At 39.6% G+C, this 15,761-nt stretch overlaps 1 protein-coding gene across 1 annotated transcript in view; it reads right to left on the bottom strand.

Annotated features, from left to right (window-relative positions):
* TTC27 (tetratricopeptide repeat domain 27) overlaps nucleotides 1-15,761 on the bottom strand; it is a 177,598-nt gene that overhangs the window by 73,842 nt on the left and 87,995 nt on the right. Inside the window, exons 11-12 of the mRNA XM_080812875.1 lie at nucleotides 15,595-15,690; nucleotides 10,991-11,113 (exon numbers count right to left, since the gene is read on the bottom strand). Coding sequence (XP_080669001.1) covers nucleotides 10,991-11,113; nucleotides 15,595-15,690 — 219 coding nt within the window. The remainder of the gene's footprint in view (nucleotides 1-10,990; nucleotides 11,114-15,594; nucleotides 15,691-15,761) is intronic.

Consider the following 15,761-nt stretch of genomic DNA (forward strand, 5'->3'; position numbering starts at 1 on the left):
AACAAAGAATCCTAAAATTTATATGGAACAAGAAAAGACCCTGAATAGCCAGCAGAATGTTGAAAAAGAAAGCCAAAATTGCTGGCATCACAATTCCAGACTTTAAGCTCTATGACAAAGCTGTCATCATCAAGACAGTATGGTTCTGGCACAAAAACAGACACATAGATCAATGCAACAGAATAGAGAACCCAGAAATAAACCTTCAACTCTATGGTCAACTAATCTTTGACAATGCAGGAAAGAATGTCCAATGGAAAAAAGACAATCTCTTCAACAAATGGTGTTGGGAAAATTGGACAGCCACATGCAGAAAAATGAAACTGGGCCATTTCCTTATACCACACACAAAAATAGACTCAAAAGGGATGAAAGACCTCAATGTGAGACAGGAATCCATCAAAATCCTTGAGGAGAACACAGGCAGCAACCTCTTCCACCTCAGCTGCAGCACCTTCTTCCTAGATACACTGCCCAAGGCAAGGGAAGCAAGGGCATAAAGGAACTATTGGGACTTTATCAAGATCAAAATCTTTCGCACAGCAAAGGAAACAGTCAACAAAACCAAAAGACAACCGAAAGAATGGGAGAAGATATTCACAAATGACAAATCAGATAAAGGGCTAGTATCCAAAATCTATAAAGAACTTACCAAACTCAACACCCAAAGAACAAATAATCCAATCAAGAAATGGGCAGAAGACATGAACAGACATTTCTACAAAGAAGACATCCAGATGGCCAACAGACTCATGAAAAAATGCTCCACATCACTCGGCATCAGGGAAATACAAATCATAACCACAGTGAGATACACCTCACACCAGTCAGAATGGCTAAAATTAACAAGTCAGGAAATGACAGATGTTGGAGAGGATAAGGAGAAAGAGGAATCCTCCTACACTGTTGGTGGGAATGCAAACTGGTGCAGCCACTCTGGAAAACAGAATGGAGGTTTCTCAAAAAGTTGAATATAGAGCTACCCTACGACCCAGTAATTGCACTACTGGGTGTTTACCCTAGAGATACAAATGTAGTGATCCAAAGGGGCATGTGCACCTGAATGTTTATAGCAGCAATGTCCACAATAGCCAAACTATGGAAAGAACCTAGATGTTCATCAACAGATGAATGGATAAAGAAGATGTGGTGTGTATATATATACTATGGAATATTATGCAGCCATCAAAAGAAATGAAATCTTTCCATTTGCAACAATGTGGTTGGAACCAGAGGGTATTATGCTGAGTGAAACAAGTCAATCAGAGAAAGACAATTATCATATGATCTCTCTGATATGAGGAATTTGAGAGGCATAGTGGGGGGTCATGGGGGGTAGGGAAGGAAAAAATGAAACAAGATGGGATCAGGAGGGAGACAAACTGTAAGAGACTCGATCTCACAAAACAAACTGAGGGTTGCCCGGGGAGAGGGGTATGGAGAGGGTGGCTGGGTTATGGACATTGGGAAGGGTATGTACTACAGTGAGAGCTGTGAAGTGTGTAAGCCTGACGATTCACAGACCTGTACCCGTGGGGCAAATAATACATTATATGTTAATACAAATAATTAAAAAAAAAAAAAAGAAAGAAATGCAAGAGCAGTGATCTTGCTTGGTCTGAACCAGCCTTTTCTTTCCTCAAATTCCTATCCCACATTTTTTATTAAATAAATGAGTTCTTTCTCCTTGAGATCTTTTACCTCTTCATCCTGCCAACAGAATGATCTTTCCCAAGGGCAAAGCTCGTAGGCAATATATTTCCTTTCTTCAATTAGTCACCCTGCATTCCTCAGTCTTCTTCCTCAGCCTCTCCAAAATGCTCTATTTGCTCCTCCTCCCTCCACTTAGCCACTCAATTTATGTAATTTATTATCAAATAAAAAACTGTAAAAGATATGCCCAGTGAACATAAATAAACACAAGGGCTTACAACATCCCTTTTGCAACATCAGAATGTGGGTGGGCAGAAATCTTCACAGAATGCAAAAGGTTTGGTATTCCTGGCTATGGGCTGCTACTTCCCTATGGGAAAATAGAGATGCACGTTTTTATAGACTACAAGAAATTTGTCATCTAAAGATCTATTAAAAAGGATAAAACTGGGTGCCTGAATGGCTCAGTCAGTTAAGTGTCTGACTCTTGATTTTTGCTCAGGTCTTGATCTCAGGGTTGTGAGTTCAGGCCCCATGTTTGAGCCTACTTAAAAAAAGGTGGGAGGGGGGCACCTGGGTGGCTCAGTGGGTTAGGCCTCTGCCTTCGGCTCAGGTAATGATCTCAGGGTCCTGGGATCGAGCCCCGCATCAGGCTCTCTGCTCAGCAGGGAGCTTGCTTCCTCCTCTCTCTCTGCCTGCCTCTCTGCCAAATAAATAAATAAAATCTTAAAAAAAAAAAAAAAGATTGGGGGGCACCTGGGTGGCTCAGTGGGTTAAGCGTCTGCCTTTGGCTCAGGTCACAATCTCAGGGTCCTGGGATCGAGCCCCATAGTGGGCTCTCTGCTCAGTGGGGAGCCTGCTTCCCCCTTCTCTCTCTTTCTACTTGTGATCTCTCTCTCCCTGTGTCAAATAAGTAAATAAAGTTTTTAAAAAAAAAAAAAAAAAGGAGGGGCACGAGGGTGGCTCAGTGGGTTAAAGCCTCTACCTTTGGCTCAGGTCATGATCCCAGGGGTCCTGGGATCGAGCCCCGCATTGGGCTCTCTGCTCGGCGGGGAGCCTGCTTCCCCCTCTCTCTCTCTGCCTGCCTCTCTGCCTACTTGTGATCTTTGTCTGTCAAATAAATAAATAAAATCTTAAAAAAAAAAAAAAGAATAAAACTACATTCCCAAACACAAAAAGGCATACATAAATGGGCAACTGGCTACAACTAAACTGGGTTGCTTGTGGGAATCCTGTTAGCTGCAAACCCCGAAGACTATTTCTCTACCCAAATACACACACATATCTAGGCTGTTACAACAATCTGTTTTATTCTGAAACTGATTATTATTCTAATTATTATTCTAATCATAACTAATTATTATTCTTAATACAATTTTGTGGCAATAACTACACCAAGTGAATCTCAGTATAAAATGACGTCAGCTGAGGCTTAAGTAGAACCTACAGTTATGGCTGAATTCACGCTCCCCCTCCTGATAATGGCACTGGTAAGCCACGCTGCTTAGAGCAAGGGTCCCACACTCAAATGCCCAGAGATTCTTGCCAGTTTTTGAGATTATGAAGCAGGCTGGGGAGTGAGCCCATACAAGATGGAACCAGGGCTGAACTCCACCCACGTAGTACAATGATGTGGGAACGTGGCCTCGTGTTTCCACATTGTTTGATCCTTTAAGAGAAGCCAAACAAAATACTTCTAGCAATGTCAGATTTAGGGTATTAAATTTCCACCTTTAGTGGACAGCAAGTGTGCGTTCTCCTGCCCTGCGAGCATTTAGGGGCCATTAGTCAGAAAGGCAGTTCAAATGCGAGCAGTGCTTATAAACGTAGGACTCTGAGTAAGGTAACTAATATCTTGAGAGTCTGTTCTTCATTTGTGCCTCACCTACAAGAATGAGGTGTGAAATCCCCTAACTTTTTGTCCGGCGCACAGTAAGCCCTAAGTGAATGTTTGTGTTCTTTCTCAACTCTCTCCATTGGAAAACCAGATTAGAAAGTAAGATGCCTGAGGTTTCACTGCTAGAAAGACAGAAGTAAACAGAAACAGCTTCTAGGGGTATTACAATTTTCTGTAAATAGTCACATTGGTCGACTGTGTATAGTTCCTCCCACAGAAGAAATACTGTTGTCAACTGCTGAGTAAGTGATTATGTACCTGAGTCGAGAGGACTAGAGGAAGTGAGGTCAAAGTGGAAAGCTTCTGACCACTACAAAGTTAAAGTTAAATTTTTCCGCATAAGCTAATTTTAACTAAACATCAGTTTTTTTTATGAAAGTGTGTAGAGAATCATGGGAGGAGATCCTAGAGATCTCAGAGAAAAAATCTGTACAAGATACAAACTGAGTGGACTACTGCTTTAGAGAAGGACAGCAGAGGGAGAAATATTTAGCTCTCAATATGATGGCCAGATAGAATCTGGAATCTGGACATAATTCCATCTTAGCACCTGCTCTATTATACTAAAATATTCTATTCATGTGGCTCTGTAGTATCAGGCTATAAGCTCCTTGGAGGTAAGTTCTGCCTCTTACTTCTCTTTGGTATACCACTGCTGAGCACACAGCAGGTACTCTGTAAGTGTTGGATAAATTCAACTGAAAATCACACTAAAGTCACAAAAGGCTACTCATGTTTCCTAAGGATCTTCAGATTCTAAAGACATAAAACATTCTTCCCATTGGGAATAGAGGGAGAACTCCTTCAGGGGACATGACCCAGCTGACATCAATACTGAGGATGACTAAGATAGGACATACCTAACAACAAGTTAGTTCTAGTGAACATAGAGGTCATACAGCAGAACCTGAATTTCACAGCCCTTATAACTCAAGTGGTCATACCTAGGAAATGGTCGCACCTAGGAAATGACTTGTTAGGACTAAGAACATTGAGAAACAACTTTTTTTACCGATATGTGTAAAAATGAAGTTCAATCTCTGGTGAAAAGGGAGATAGGGGCGCCTGGGAGGCTCAGTGGATTAAAGCCTCTGCCTTAGGCTCAGGTCATGATCCCAGGATCCTGGGATCGAGCCCCACATCGGGCTCTCTGCCCAGCAGGGAGCCTGCTTACTCCTCTCTCTCTGCCTGTCTCTCTGCCTACTTGTGATCTCTATCTGTCAAATAAATAAATAAAATCTTTAAAAAAAAAAAAAAGGGAGATAAAACAGTTCAGGAAAAGTATTCATCCTCCAGTCAGAGCAATCATCAAAACCAAGTGCCCTTGTTGGCTGTGATGTATGCCCTGATTTTGTGAATGAGCAGAAGTCATTAATAACTAGAATGTGTGACAAGAGTGGCCTGGTCCTCATCTGATGTGACGTCTGCTCAGTAGAGAGGGACTATGAGCAGCAACCAGAAGAAGCCCTCCTGGCAAAGAGTGGAGGCAGGAAATGAGCTCTAGACCCAGATACAGCGCTAACTACAATAAGTGTCTTTGAGGACTGCAGAAATGACAGCATCAGGCTTAACGGCTAGAGGCTTGTTCCGAGAGGATGGAAAAAAGGCAGGCTAAGAATTTAAGGTCCCTCTAGTAGTCAGATCTGGCCACTTGACAATAGCTTTAGGTTTTAAAAAGTGTGTTTGTGTGATTGTGTGCATACAACTCAAACAACTTTGGGTGTCATTTATTCCAGTCTTCTCCCCAGTGGCTGAGCAAAAATGCATCCTGATGTTTGCAATTATAGAGGCTGGCTCCCAAAGACAGGCAGAATGGGGGCGCCTAGGTGGCTCAGTCGGTTAAGTGTCCGACTCTTCGATTTCCGCTCAGGTCATGATCTCAGGGTCGGGAGATCAAACTCCGCACTGGGTGTGGAGTCTGCTTAAGATTCCCTCTCCTAGCAGAACGGCAGTTTGCTCCTCGTCTAAATTCTGGTCCTATAAGCAGTAAATGAGAGGTGAAAAGCGCAGAACCCTTCATCCCACCCCAGTAGTTCGCCCCCCAGTAGCCTTCTTCTGTGTGGCGGTGCCTGGTCCTATCTACTCTCTCACTGAGCCAAGAGCTCACTAATTGCTTTTTACATTGATGTGTCTGACAACACCACACTCTAGCTTGACTTTCCAAAGGGAACTTGCCAACATAAATAATCCAGGTCCAAGATAAAACAGAATAATTAAAAACAGGCCTAGTTATCCAATTAGCTGCTCATCTCCTAGTTGCATTACCAAGTGACAGAGTATATTTTGCCTCTTTTTCTCATTCAAGTGGGCACAACAACAGGTTTTGGCTTAAAAACTGAACATCTAATTTCTATTTTTTTTTTTAAGATTTATTGTGTGTGAGAGAGAGAGAATGTGTGCATATTAGTGGGGGGAGGGGGGCAGAGGGAGACGGAAAGAGAATATCAAGCAGACTCTGCACTGAGCACGGAGCCCAAAGAGGGGCCCAGTCTAACAACCCTGAGATCAAGACCTGAGCCGATACCAGGAGTCAGCCGCTCAACCGATGCGCCACCCAGGCGCCCCTCGAACATCTAATTTCCAAAGAACGAACAACGGCCCCAGTGAGAGGCAGGTATGGAGAAAGGAGTGTAAGTTTAAGAGAAAAGGAAGGTCTAAGCTCCGATTTCAAAATGTGCCACTTACTAAGGCTAATCAGTAAAGTGGTAAAAATAATTCAGACTTTGTATGTTGTTACATTAAAGAGATTATTAGAGTAAAAGATTAAAATGGGAGGGGAGAGATCTCCTAATTTGTTTTTAGAGAGAGAATACATGGCAGGAGTTGGAGAAGTTTCTTTTGTCATATATAAAGTGCAAAGGCAGTATCTACTTGGAGATTTGCTTCAGTGCAATAACTATTCATAATGAAAGACTACAGGTCATTTAGCAAATATTTTGAAGACTTACCATGTGCCATGCCTGTGCTACGTGTTGGGGAGACCTCTGTAAGTACTATAGCTTATATACTATATAAAATAGCTTACAATTTATTAAGTGAAGTAAGTCGGCAAATGGGACATCACAGTAGTTTGGGTGCCACAGGAGCCCAGGGAAACACCCCAAATCTGAGAGGGAGGTAGCCGGGAAAGGTCACTATGGAAAGTAATCACCAAAGAAAAATTTGAAGAATAAGTAGGAGTGAGCTGTAGGACAAGTTCTAGACAGGCAATAGCATATACAAAGGTCCTGAGGTGAAGCAATGCTGCAAAGTCAAGAAATTATAAGTAGTTTCAATCTTGTGGAACTTTGAGCACAACCTCAATGAGCAAGTACTAAGGGGGATGAAGCAGAGATAAAAGAGTAAGGGGATAATGCAGTTAGCAGCATAAGCAGGCGTCAGATCATCAAGTGGTCTATAAACCATCCACGCTAAAGAGCTTAATCCTGGAGACAAAGGGAGTTACTGAAGAGTGGGAAAGACCTGATCAGATTTATTTTTCAGGAAGATCACTCTGACTGCAGTGTGGGAAAAGAGTGTGGGAAATCTTTTACATCACATAAAGAAACTAATTTAGAAGAAACCTTCGCCGAGGTGCCTGGATGGCTCAGTCAGTTGAGCATCCGACTCGTAGTTTCGGCTCAGGTCATGATCTCAGGGTCCTGGGATGGAGTCTGAGTCAGGCTCCATGCTCCTCGAGGAGTCTGCTTGAGAATTTTTCTCTCTCCCTCTCCCCCTATTCCTCCCCCCAGCTTATATGCTCTCACCCTCTCTAAAATAAATTAATTAAAAAAAAAAAAAAAAGGAAACCAGGGTGCCTGAGTGGCTCAGTCATTAAGCATCTACCTTCAGCTCACGTCTCCTGGGATCCAGCTCCACATCAGGCTCCCTGCTCGGCGGGAAGCCTGCTTCTCCCTCTACTGCTCCCCGTGTTTTGTGTTCCCTCTCTCGCTGTCTCTCTCTGTCAAATTAATGATAAAATCTTTAAAAAAAAAAAAAAAAAGGAAAGAAAAGAAAAAAGAAACCTCCCTCCCACCTCCCCGCAAAACCCAAACCAACTGCTAAAAGAATCTCAACTGTTTTAGAAATAAAACATTTACTTGTAATGTAAAGGAAAAATTTTAAAGAGCTAATGGCTACAATGATCTGCAAACATAGCAAAATAAAAGATAAAGCTATGTAATCTCAGGTAAGCTTGTTTGCTAGGAACAAGAGAAAAAAAAAAGAGAGGTCCTCCCCTTACCATTCCATTCCCTTTATGCCTACCTCCAGCAGGCAGTTCATACCAGCTCAATCTTTGTCTTTCATTTAGGGACCAAATTTGTGCACCAAAACAAGAATTTGTCCATAGGCTTGGGGAAAGTGCTAGAAGTGTGCCAGACAACTTTAAAAAACTAAATGTTAAAAAAAAAAAAAAAAACTAAATACTAACAGATGAGAACTAGTTCTGATCCCAAGGTCAAGCAAAATTAATCAAAGCTATTTTGCCAATGGTCATTAAATAATGAGAATTTCTGTTAAGTAGCGACGAAATTAGAAAGTCTGAGACCCCACAATAACAGGGTGCAAGCACCAGAACACGATAATTAGAATTAGATACTTTCTTGAATTTGCCTTTTAAAAATAAATTATGCCATTAAGCACTAAATGCAAGGATTAAAATTTCGCAAACTTCTAGTTAAATCAAATGTGGTGACAACTACTGGCACATGACCAAATACTAAAAGAATCTCAGCTGTTTTAGAAATAAAACATTTGCTTCCAGCTTGAAGGAAAACTTTTTAGGGTCTCTGGTTAAACTGATCTGCAAATATAGCATAAGAATAACAGGTAAGGGAAGTCTTTTATGTGACAAATGAAATGCTAAATCAACCTTTAAAATAAAAAATTGGGGGGATGTTTGGCTGAAACTCACAAAAGACTTTAGGACAAGGTAAATGACTACACATTCTTAAAAATTAAGATAAGTACATTTTCTAAAATAATTAGAAACATGGAAATTAATCATTTTCATAAGACAATGCTTAGAAGATCATGTGCCAATTAAAAAACAGTAACACTACAATTACTTTAGAGGAGAGAGTCAAATCTATTCTTTGAAAGGGATCAATTCCTTACTTTTTTCTTCTGCAATTAGAGAAAGTCTCAGTTTTCCACACTTTCTAAAAATAATTACATAAATTTAGTATTTCAAAACATGCTTGGGAGCTTGGGGGCTTGGGATTCAACAACTTAATTATTTCAAAAATCACTATTTCCAAAACTACTGTAATTTTATATACAGTGCATTCATTTAGTGACCAGTGTAAAGGACTAGCATAGTGAAGAATGACACAATGGGAAACACATCAGATTGAAAATCAAGACACTCATTCACCCACTTATTCCTTTGTTAAGCAGCTGAATCCTGCTTTAGTGCCAAGCTTACAGACAATAAAAAAAAAAAAAAATTTAAATCCTCAAAGAAACATAATACTATATTTCATCAAATTTGGGACACTATCAATCATAAGACAAACTTCTAACTAATAAAGAAAAAATGCTTTCAAATAAATGATGACATAATGCCTTGAATGAATCACATCAGCATCTCATTGCTTTGATATTTTTAAATTCTATTCAGAAAGTCTGGTAATTTTTCCTGCCTTCAATACATTGCTTGACATTTTAAATAGCAGAAGTTTATACACACACACACACACACACACACACACATCTCTCTACAAAACACAGCTTCATCTACTAGGGGTGTCCTTTCTTGGCTCCCATAAAGCACTTAGTTGTTATTTTTGAAGAAAAGCAAATGAAATTTTGATGATTTCCCTAAAGACAAATGCTCACTTCACAAATACAAATTTACATCTCTCTACTTTGTTTCTGTCCTTTTCTGTGTATTCAGTGACTTTTTTGATTCAATGCCAAATCATAACAAAATCTTTCATGAAGATATTCTAAATGGCAATTATATCTACCATATGTAGCAATGATACCAGGTATATAACTGTTGAAACGACAACACTAAACAGAACTGGGACTAAGTGTGGACAAGCACAGGCAATGACAATCGGTCCACACGGCCACCTGACAGCCAGCAATTGGAAGATACCATCAAGTGTGAGACACATTCCAAATTCAGAGTGAAAAAAATGTATCTTAGAGTCACAGCAGTGAGAGCAGCCAACACACATGGAGGGCTATGAGGAAAGGACCATTCTACCTACTTGACAGATGTTACATCATGAAAACCCGTACAGAGGTAGATGAGGAAACTGAGTCATGGGGGGGGGGCAGGCAGGGGTAAGTTGCCCAATACCACAAAGCTAGCACGTGGCAAGGCTAGCAAGGGGCCTCTGGAGTTAATAATCAGGAACCAGCTTTGTGACCTGAGGCAAATCTCTAGAGATGCCTTTCCTTATTGCCAAACGGAGGGAGCTGGAACAGATGATTATGGAGTTCTTTCCCGGGATGAAAATATTAAAATTCTATAATCTTCTACAGTAAAACTTTATTCCCATGCTGGCTTCTCCTTACACTAATACAATGCAAACCTTCACTGCCGTAAGTGATTAGTGAAAGGAATGTAACTTTTACTACTGGTCTAAAATAAGACATACTTAGGAAGGTATTTCAAAAACAGACACACATGTACTTGTACCACTATTTCTTTTTTTTAGGGAGATGGTAAAAAGTTGACTATAGAAATAAATGAGCCAATGTGTGAGTTTTACTCTGCTTGTGTACTACACTTAGGATAGAAATTGAGTCAATTCAAAATTTAATCCAAAATTAACATATGACTTCAATGTGTCAGTTTCAACAGATACTCACAATGCAGAACTCCTTATTCTTTAAAAATTTTTTTCATTTATGATGGGGAAAAAACCAACAAATTAATAACAGATACAAATATTGCAACATTTTTCCTCTTGAGCCAATTTAAGGGTGGAATTAAATGTGCATTACACACTTGACAACTCTTCTGCCCTAAGGAGGGTGGGGGGCCACACCCTTGAGATTTCCTTCTAAAGGCCCACCCAACTGCTCTCCCTCCTAGGTAACCCTCCCTTCAGCCCCACAAAGTGATCATCAGGCAACCCAGTGATGCTTAAAAGAATTCATAATATTTCACATGGAAGTTGTCCTCAGGAAGAGAGTTAGCAAAAGAAAGAAATCAAAATACAGAGTCTTTAACACTGCCATTATTCATCCCCAAACATCATACGTCATATCAGTTTTGGCTTGCTTTTCTCTTTTACCTATACACGTACATGTACACTCATAAAATTATTTGCCCCAACAAAAATCAGAGAAAACATTAAAAAGATTTCTGGCAGAAAAAGTGAAAAAAAGAGAAAGTAAGTGAACTACCAGCAAAAGTGGGCTTAGAAAAACAAAGCAAGCGAGAAAGATGCCCCAAAATTGAAGGCTCTTATCAGTACTCAGAATATTCCTATTACGTACCTTCCCGTGCTGCCCAGCTCTCTCGTAACAAATGACAACATCCTCCCACATTTCCAGCTTCTCAAATACCTGAAGGGCTGAACTCGTGCATCCCAGTTCAAAGAGAAAACTTGCAAGTTGGCGCTAGAAGAATCAAGTTAAAATAATGAACATTTCTTTATGTAAAGAAATTCCTGTTTCACTTGTGGGTGCGCTAACCTGCCATTTTAAGGGTCTGCTTCCTGTAATAAATACATCATTTCTACAATTCCACCTCATCTAATTAGAAATTTGCAATGATTCAATCTTTACCTTTACTTTAGCAAGTTTCTTTATATAGGGTAAGGAATTAAAAAACTCTAATATAGGAACTTTTCAAAACACTCAATGTATCAATTTTTTCCTAAGAACTCAGAAGAACTTAAAAAGCAAAGAAAGTCAGCATTTCTTTCTTACCTGCAGATTCTGTGACCATCTCTGGATTGTAAAGCTGAGATGCAATAAATCAACTTTAAAAACTCTAGTTAGAATGCCTGGTATCAAAAAGATAAGTGTTGGTGGGGATGTGGAGAAAAGGGAACCCTCGTGCACTGCTGGTGAGAATGTCAGCTGGTGCAGCTACCATGGAAAAGAGTACGGAGGTCCTCAAAAAATTAAAAATGGAACTACTGAGTGATCCAGCAACTCCATTTCTGGGCATTTATTCAAAATGAAAATATCACTTGAAAAAATATCTTCAACCCCATGTTCGTTACAGCATTATTTACAATAACTGAGACATGGAAGCAGCCTAAGTATCCACCAAAGGATGAATGGATAAAGAAACTGTAGTGTGTGCATACACACAACACACAACACAACACACACACACACACACACAGACACACACAGGAATATTACTCAGCCCTAAAAAAGAATGAAATCTTAACATCTGTGACCAACACAGATGGACCTGGTAGGCTTATGCTAAGTAAAATAAATCAGATGGAGAAAAACAGAGTATGATCTGACTTACATGAGGAATCTAAAAAAATCAAATTCAAGAAACAGAACAGACTGGTGGCTTCCAGGGGTTGAGGGGTAGTAGTGAGAGAAATGCGTGAAGGTGGTCAAAAAATATAAATTTCCGGGACGCCTGGGTGGCTCAGTTGGTTGAGCAGCTGCCTTCGGCTCAGGTCATGATCCCAGCGTCCTGGGATCGAGTCCCACATCGGGCTCCTTGCTCGGGGGGGAGCCTGCTTCTCCCTCTGCCTCTGCCTACCACTCTGTCTGCCTGTGCTCGCTCGCTCGCTCTCTCTAACAAATAAATAAATTTTTAAAAAAATTCAAAAAAATATATAAATTTCCTATTATAAGAAAGTTCTGAGGATATAATGTACAGCCTGATAGCTACAGTTAATAATACTGAATTATATACTTAAAGATGCTAAGAAAATAGATCTTAAAAGTTCTTATCACAAGAAAAAAAATCTAATTTTGTGAGGAGATGGATATTAATTAACTAAACTCATTGTGGTGACCATTTCACAATATACAGATATATAAAACCATTATGTTGTACACCTAAAATTAATACGTTATATGCCAGTTATATCTCAAACTGGGAAAAAATGAGATTGAACTCAAATAATAAAAACCCTAAGCAGTTGACATAAATGATAGAAATCTATACATTAGCACTTGTGTACTTTATTCATGAAAGCATCTCTGGGTCTTCCCACTCAGATCTACCTGGATTTATTTAGAATACATTCCAAAAAACTTAACTACTTTATTTCCCAGCCTTGGCAGATAAAAAAGGGGGCAAGTTGTGGTAAGGTTACTGAAAGTTAAACTATTAAAAAGTAGATTTATGGGGCTTGGGTGGCTCGGTGGGTTAAAGCCTCTGCCTTCGGCTCGGGTCATGGTCCCAGGGTCCTGGGATTGAGCCCTGCATCGGGCTCTCCGCTCTGCGGGAAGCCTGCTTGCCCCTCTCTCTCCGCCTGCCTCTCTGCCTACTTGTGATCTCTGTCTGTCAAATAAATAAGTAAAATCTTTAAGAAAAAAAAAAAAGTAAATATATTATGGTTTATAAGTGGTCCATCCTGCAGGAATGGAAAAAATACTAGAAAGGTTTAAAAAGTGAGGTTCAGAGTGGTTGGGTGGCACAGTCAGTAGAGCATGTGACTCTTGATCTCAGGGTCATGATATCAAGGGCCACATTGGGTGAAGAGCTTACTTCAAAAAAAAAAAAAAACGTAGGTAAAGTTCTTGCATAACGCATGGAGAATGCATTGTTTTATATTAGTGGAGAATGCACTGTTTTCTGTTAAATTTTACTGCTCTTTCAAAATTCAATACATATTTAAGAGTTAAGAAGCCAATGGATATGGAAAATCTAGGTTGACAAAATTAGAAAGTAAAACAAAATATATCTGAAAGTTATAAGCTAATATTTTTTTTTAAAAAATAAAGGGAATGATCTAATTCTTCAGTATGCCATGGATCTGGGGGTATTTGGCTATTTTAAGTTATTTGTACATTTTAAAAAACTGAACATAGCATATGGGAGCTGGAATAAACCTTAGTGCTCACATGGTAAGTAGTTTAATCTTTTCATTTAATAGATGAAGAAAGTTATGGCATCTATGATGTTAGGGCTAGCTAGAGGTATTCTCTTTTTATGATAAATTACGCTACTAGACTCCTATTTTTATCTTTAAAAATAATACATAAAGATATGGTCATTCCCTATAATGAAAGAAAAAACAATTTAAATTGTTAATGAAAGACGATGTTTATCTGCCTAAAGATCCTAAAATCCACAGCTTCCTAAACAGATAAACATTTTGGCTAAATTCAATTTGAATAGTATTTAATTTTCCTAATGCTTCTATTCAGAGATAGACTGAAAGCTATACCCTCAACATACATGTTTGTCATAGTAATAGCTCAGAATCTGAGATGCTGATCCACCACAAATCACACAGGACAAGGCACTTAATTTCATAGATCAGGGTCAAAAACAAGCCAAAGTTCCAGCTGTTAACACCTACTTGATGAAGGTACTCCTTTTGAGATAATATAACAAAGCTTTCCATTTGCCTATTATACTGAGACTCCTTCAATAAAGTGAATTCCAACGTGTAATAAATCCCCTACTTTACTCTGTGCTTAAGAATATGACATACGTGGGGCGCCTGGGTGGCTCAGTGGGTTAAGCCTCTGCCTTCCGCTCAGGTCATGATCTCAGCGTCCTGGGACTGAGCCCAACATTGGGCTCTCTGCTCAGCAGGGAGCCTGCTTCCCCCTCCCCCACCTCTCTGCCTGCCTCTCTGCCTTCATGTGATCTCTCTCTCTCTGTGTCAAATAAATAAATAAAATCTTAAAAAAAAAAAAAAAAAGGATATGACATACTCAAAGAAATCTAACAATGGGGATTCAGAGTCATTGAACGGTGGGTCGGCATTTATAACTCTAAATCACTACCTAGGTGTGTACTCCACAAGAGAGGACAGGAAGCTAGCTGAAATGACAACAGTTACTAAATCATCTAGAAATTTCTGCCTGTCACCATTTCACTCCACTTAACCTCTCAGCGTCACAGCTTCCTCAACTATAAAATGGGGATATTTCACACAACTGTTACAATAAAATAAGATAATGTGTGCAAAATGCAAAACAAAATGCATGCGTCATACTAAGTATGCAGTCAAAGCTGGTTGTTATTAGCTGGCATAATTACAACTCAATGAAGAGATAAGGAAAGGAGGGTAACTAGACTACAAATTGGGAAACCAGAGATCTACTTCATGAACAGCTATGTGATCAACATTGGAAAAGTATAGTTAATTGCCCTGGGCCTCAGTTTTCTTCTCAGTAATACTAAGAAACTAGACCTGGTACCTAAGTTGCCTTCAGGGCCAAAAAGTTTACAAAATAAGGGGACCACACCCGTAACACTGGGGCCTTAATCTCTATCCCAGTATGGAGCCTTAGGAGCTACACTAGGTATTCTCACATCTCAGAAAAAGAAAGGTAGTCAAGGGTTATCTCACCAGATAGAGCAAGAAACAAACACTATAAGTTGTTTTTGTCAACAACTTGGTTAAAAGGTTCATTCTCAAGTAGGAGGTCAACCAGCTTTTACATATAAAGTTATTTCAAAAATGAAAGCGTCTGTGGTTCTCTCACTACTTAATTTCAAGGATTCTATTTAATCTTGTCTTGAATTCTTAAAGAAAAATTTTTTTAAGATTTTATTTATTTATTTGACAGAGAGAGACACAGCGAGAGAGGGAACACAAGCAGGGGGAGCTGGAGAAGGAGAAGCAGGCTCCCCACTGAGCAGGGAGCCCGCTGCAGGGCTGGATCCCAGGACCTTGGGATCATGACCTGAGCCAAAGGCAGACGTCCAACGACTGAGCCAGCCAGGCACCCCTTAAAAATGCTTTAAAAGTTTAATATCACTTTAACCAAAGGAGCATTTTGAAGTAACTGGCAATCCCCAGCTAGATACTTTTGTTCTTTTCACTGAAATATTTGAAAACTGAAATATTTGAAAAATCATTCCTTTCTAATGTACTTAACTTTCTTTCAAAAGCAAAGTAGTTTCCATACCCAATGACAAACAGCAAGAAAAATACCTGAATGGCCCAGTGAGGGGGTACTTGACAGCAATAAAAAATCTTCAGACGTTCCAGTACAGATGTAGTCTTATCTTCAAACTGGTCTGCAAGAGCCTTAAGAGGATACAGCATAATCAGAATCCATATGTGTAATAAACTTTTTAAAAGATTTTATTTATTTATTT

This window comes from Martes martes, assembly GCF_963455335.1.
Source record: "Martes martes genome assembly, chromosome: 9".
NCBI classification, from domain to species: Eukaryota; Metazoa; Chordata; class Mammalia; order Carnivora; family Mustelidae; genus Martes; species Martes martes.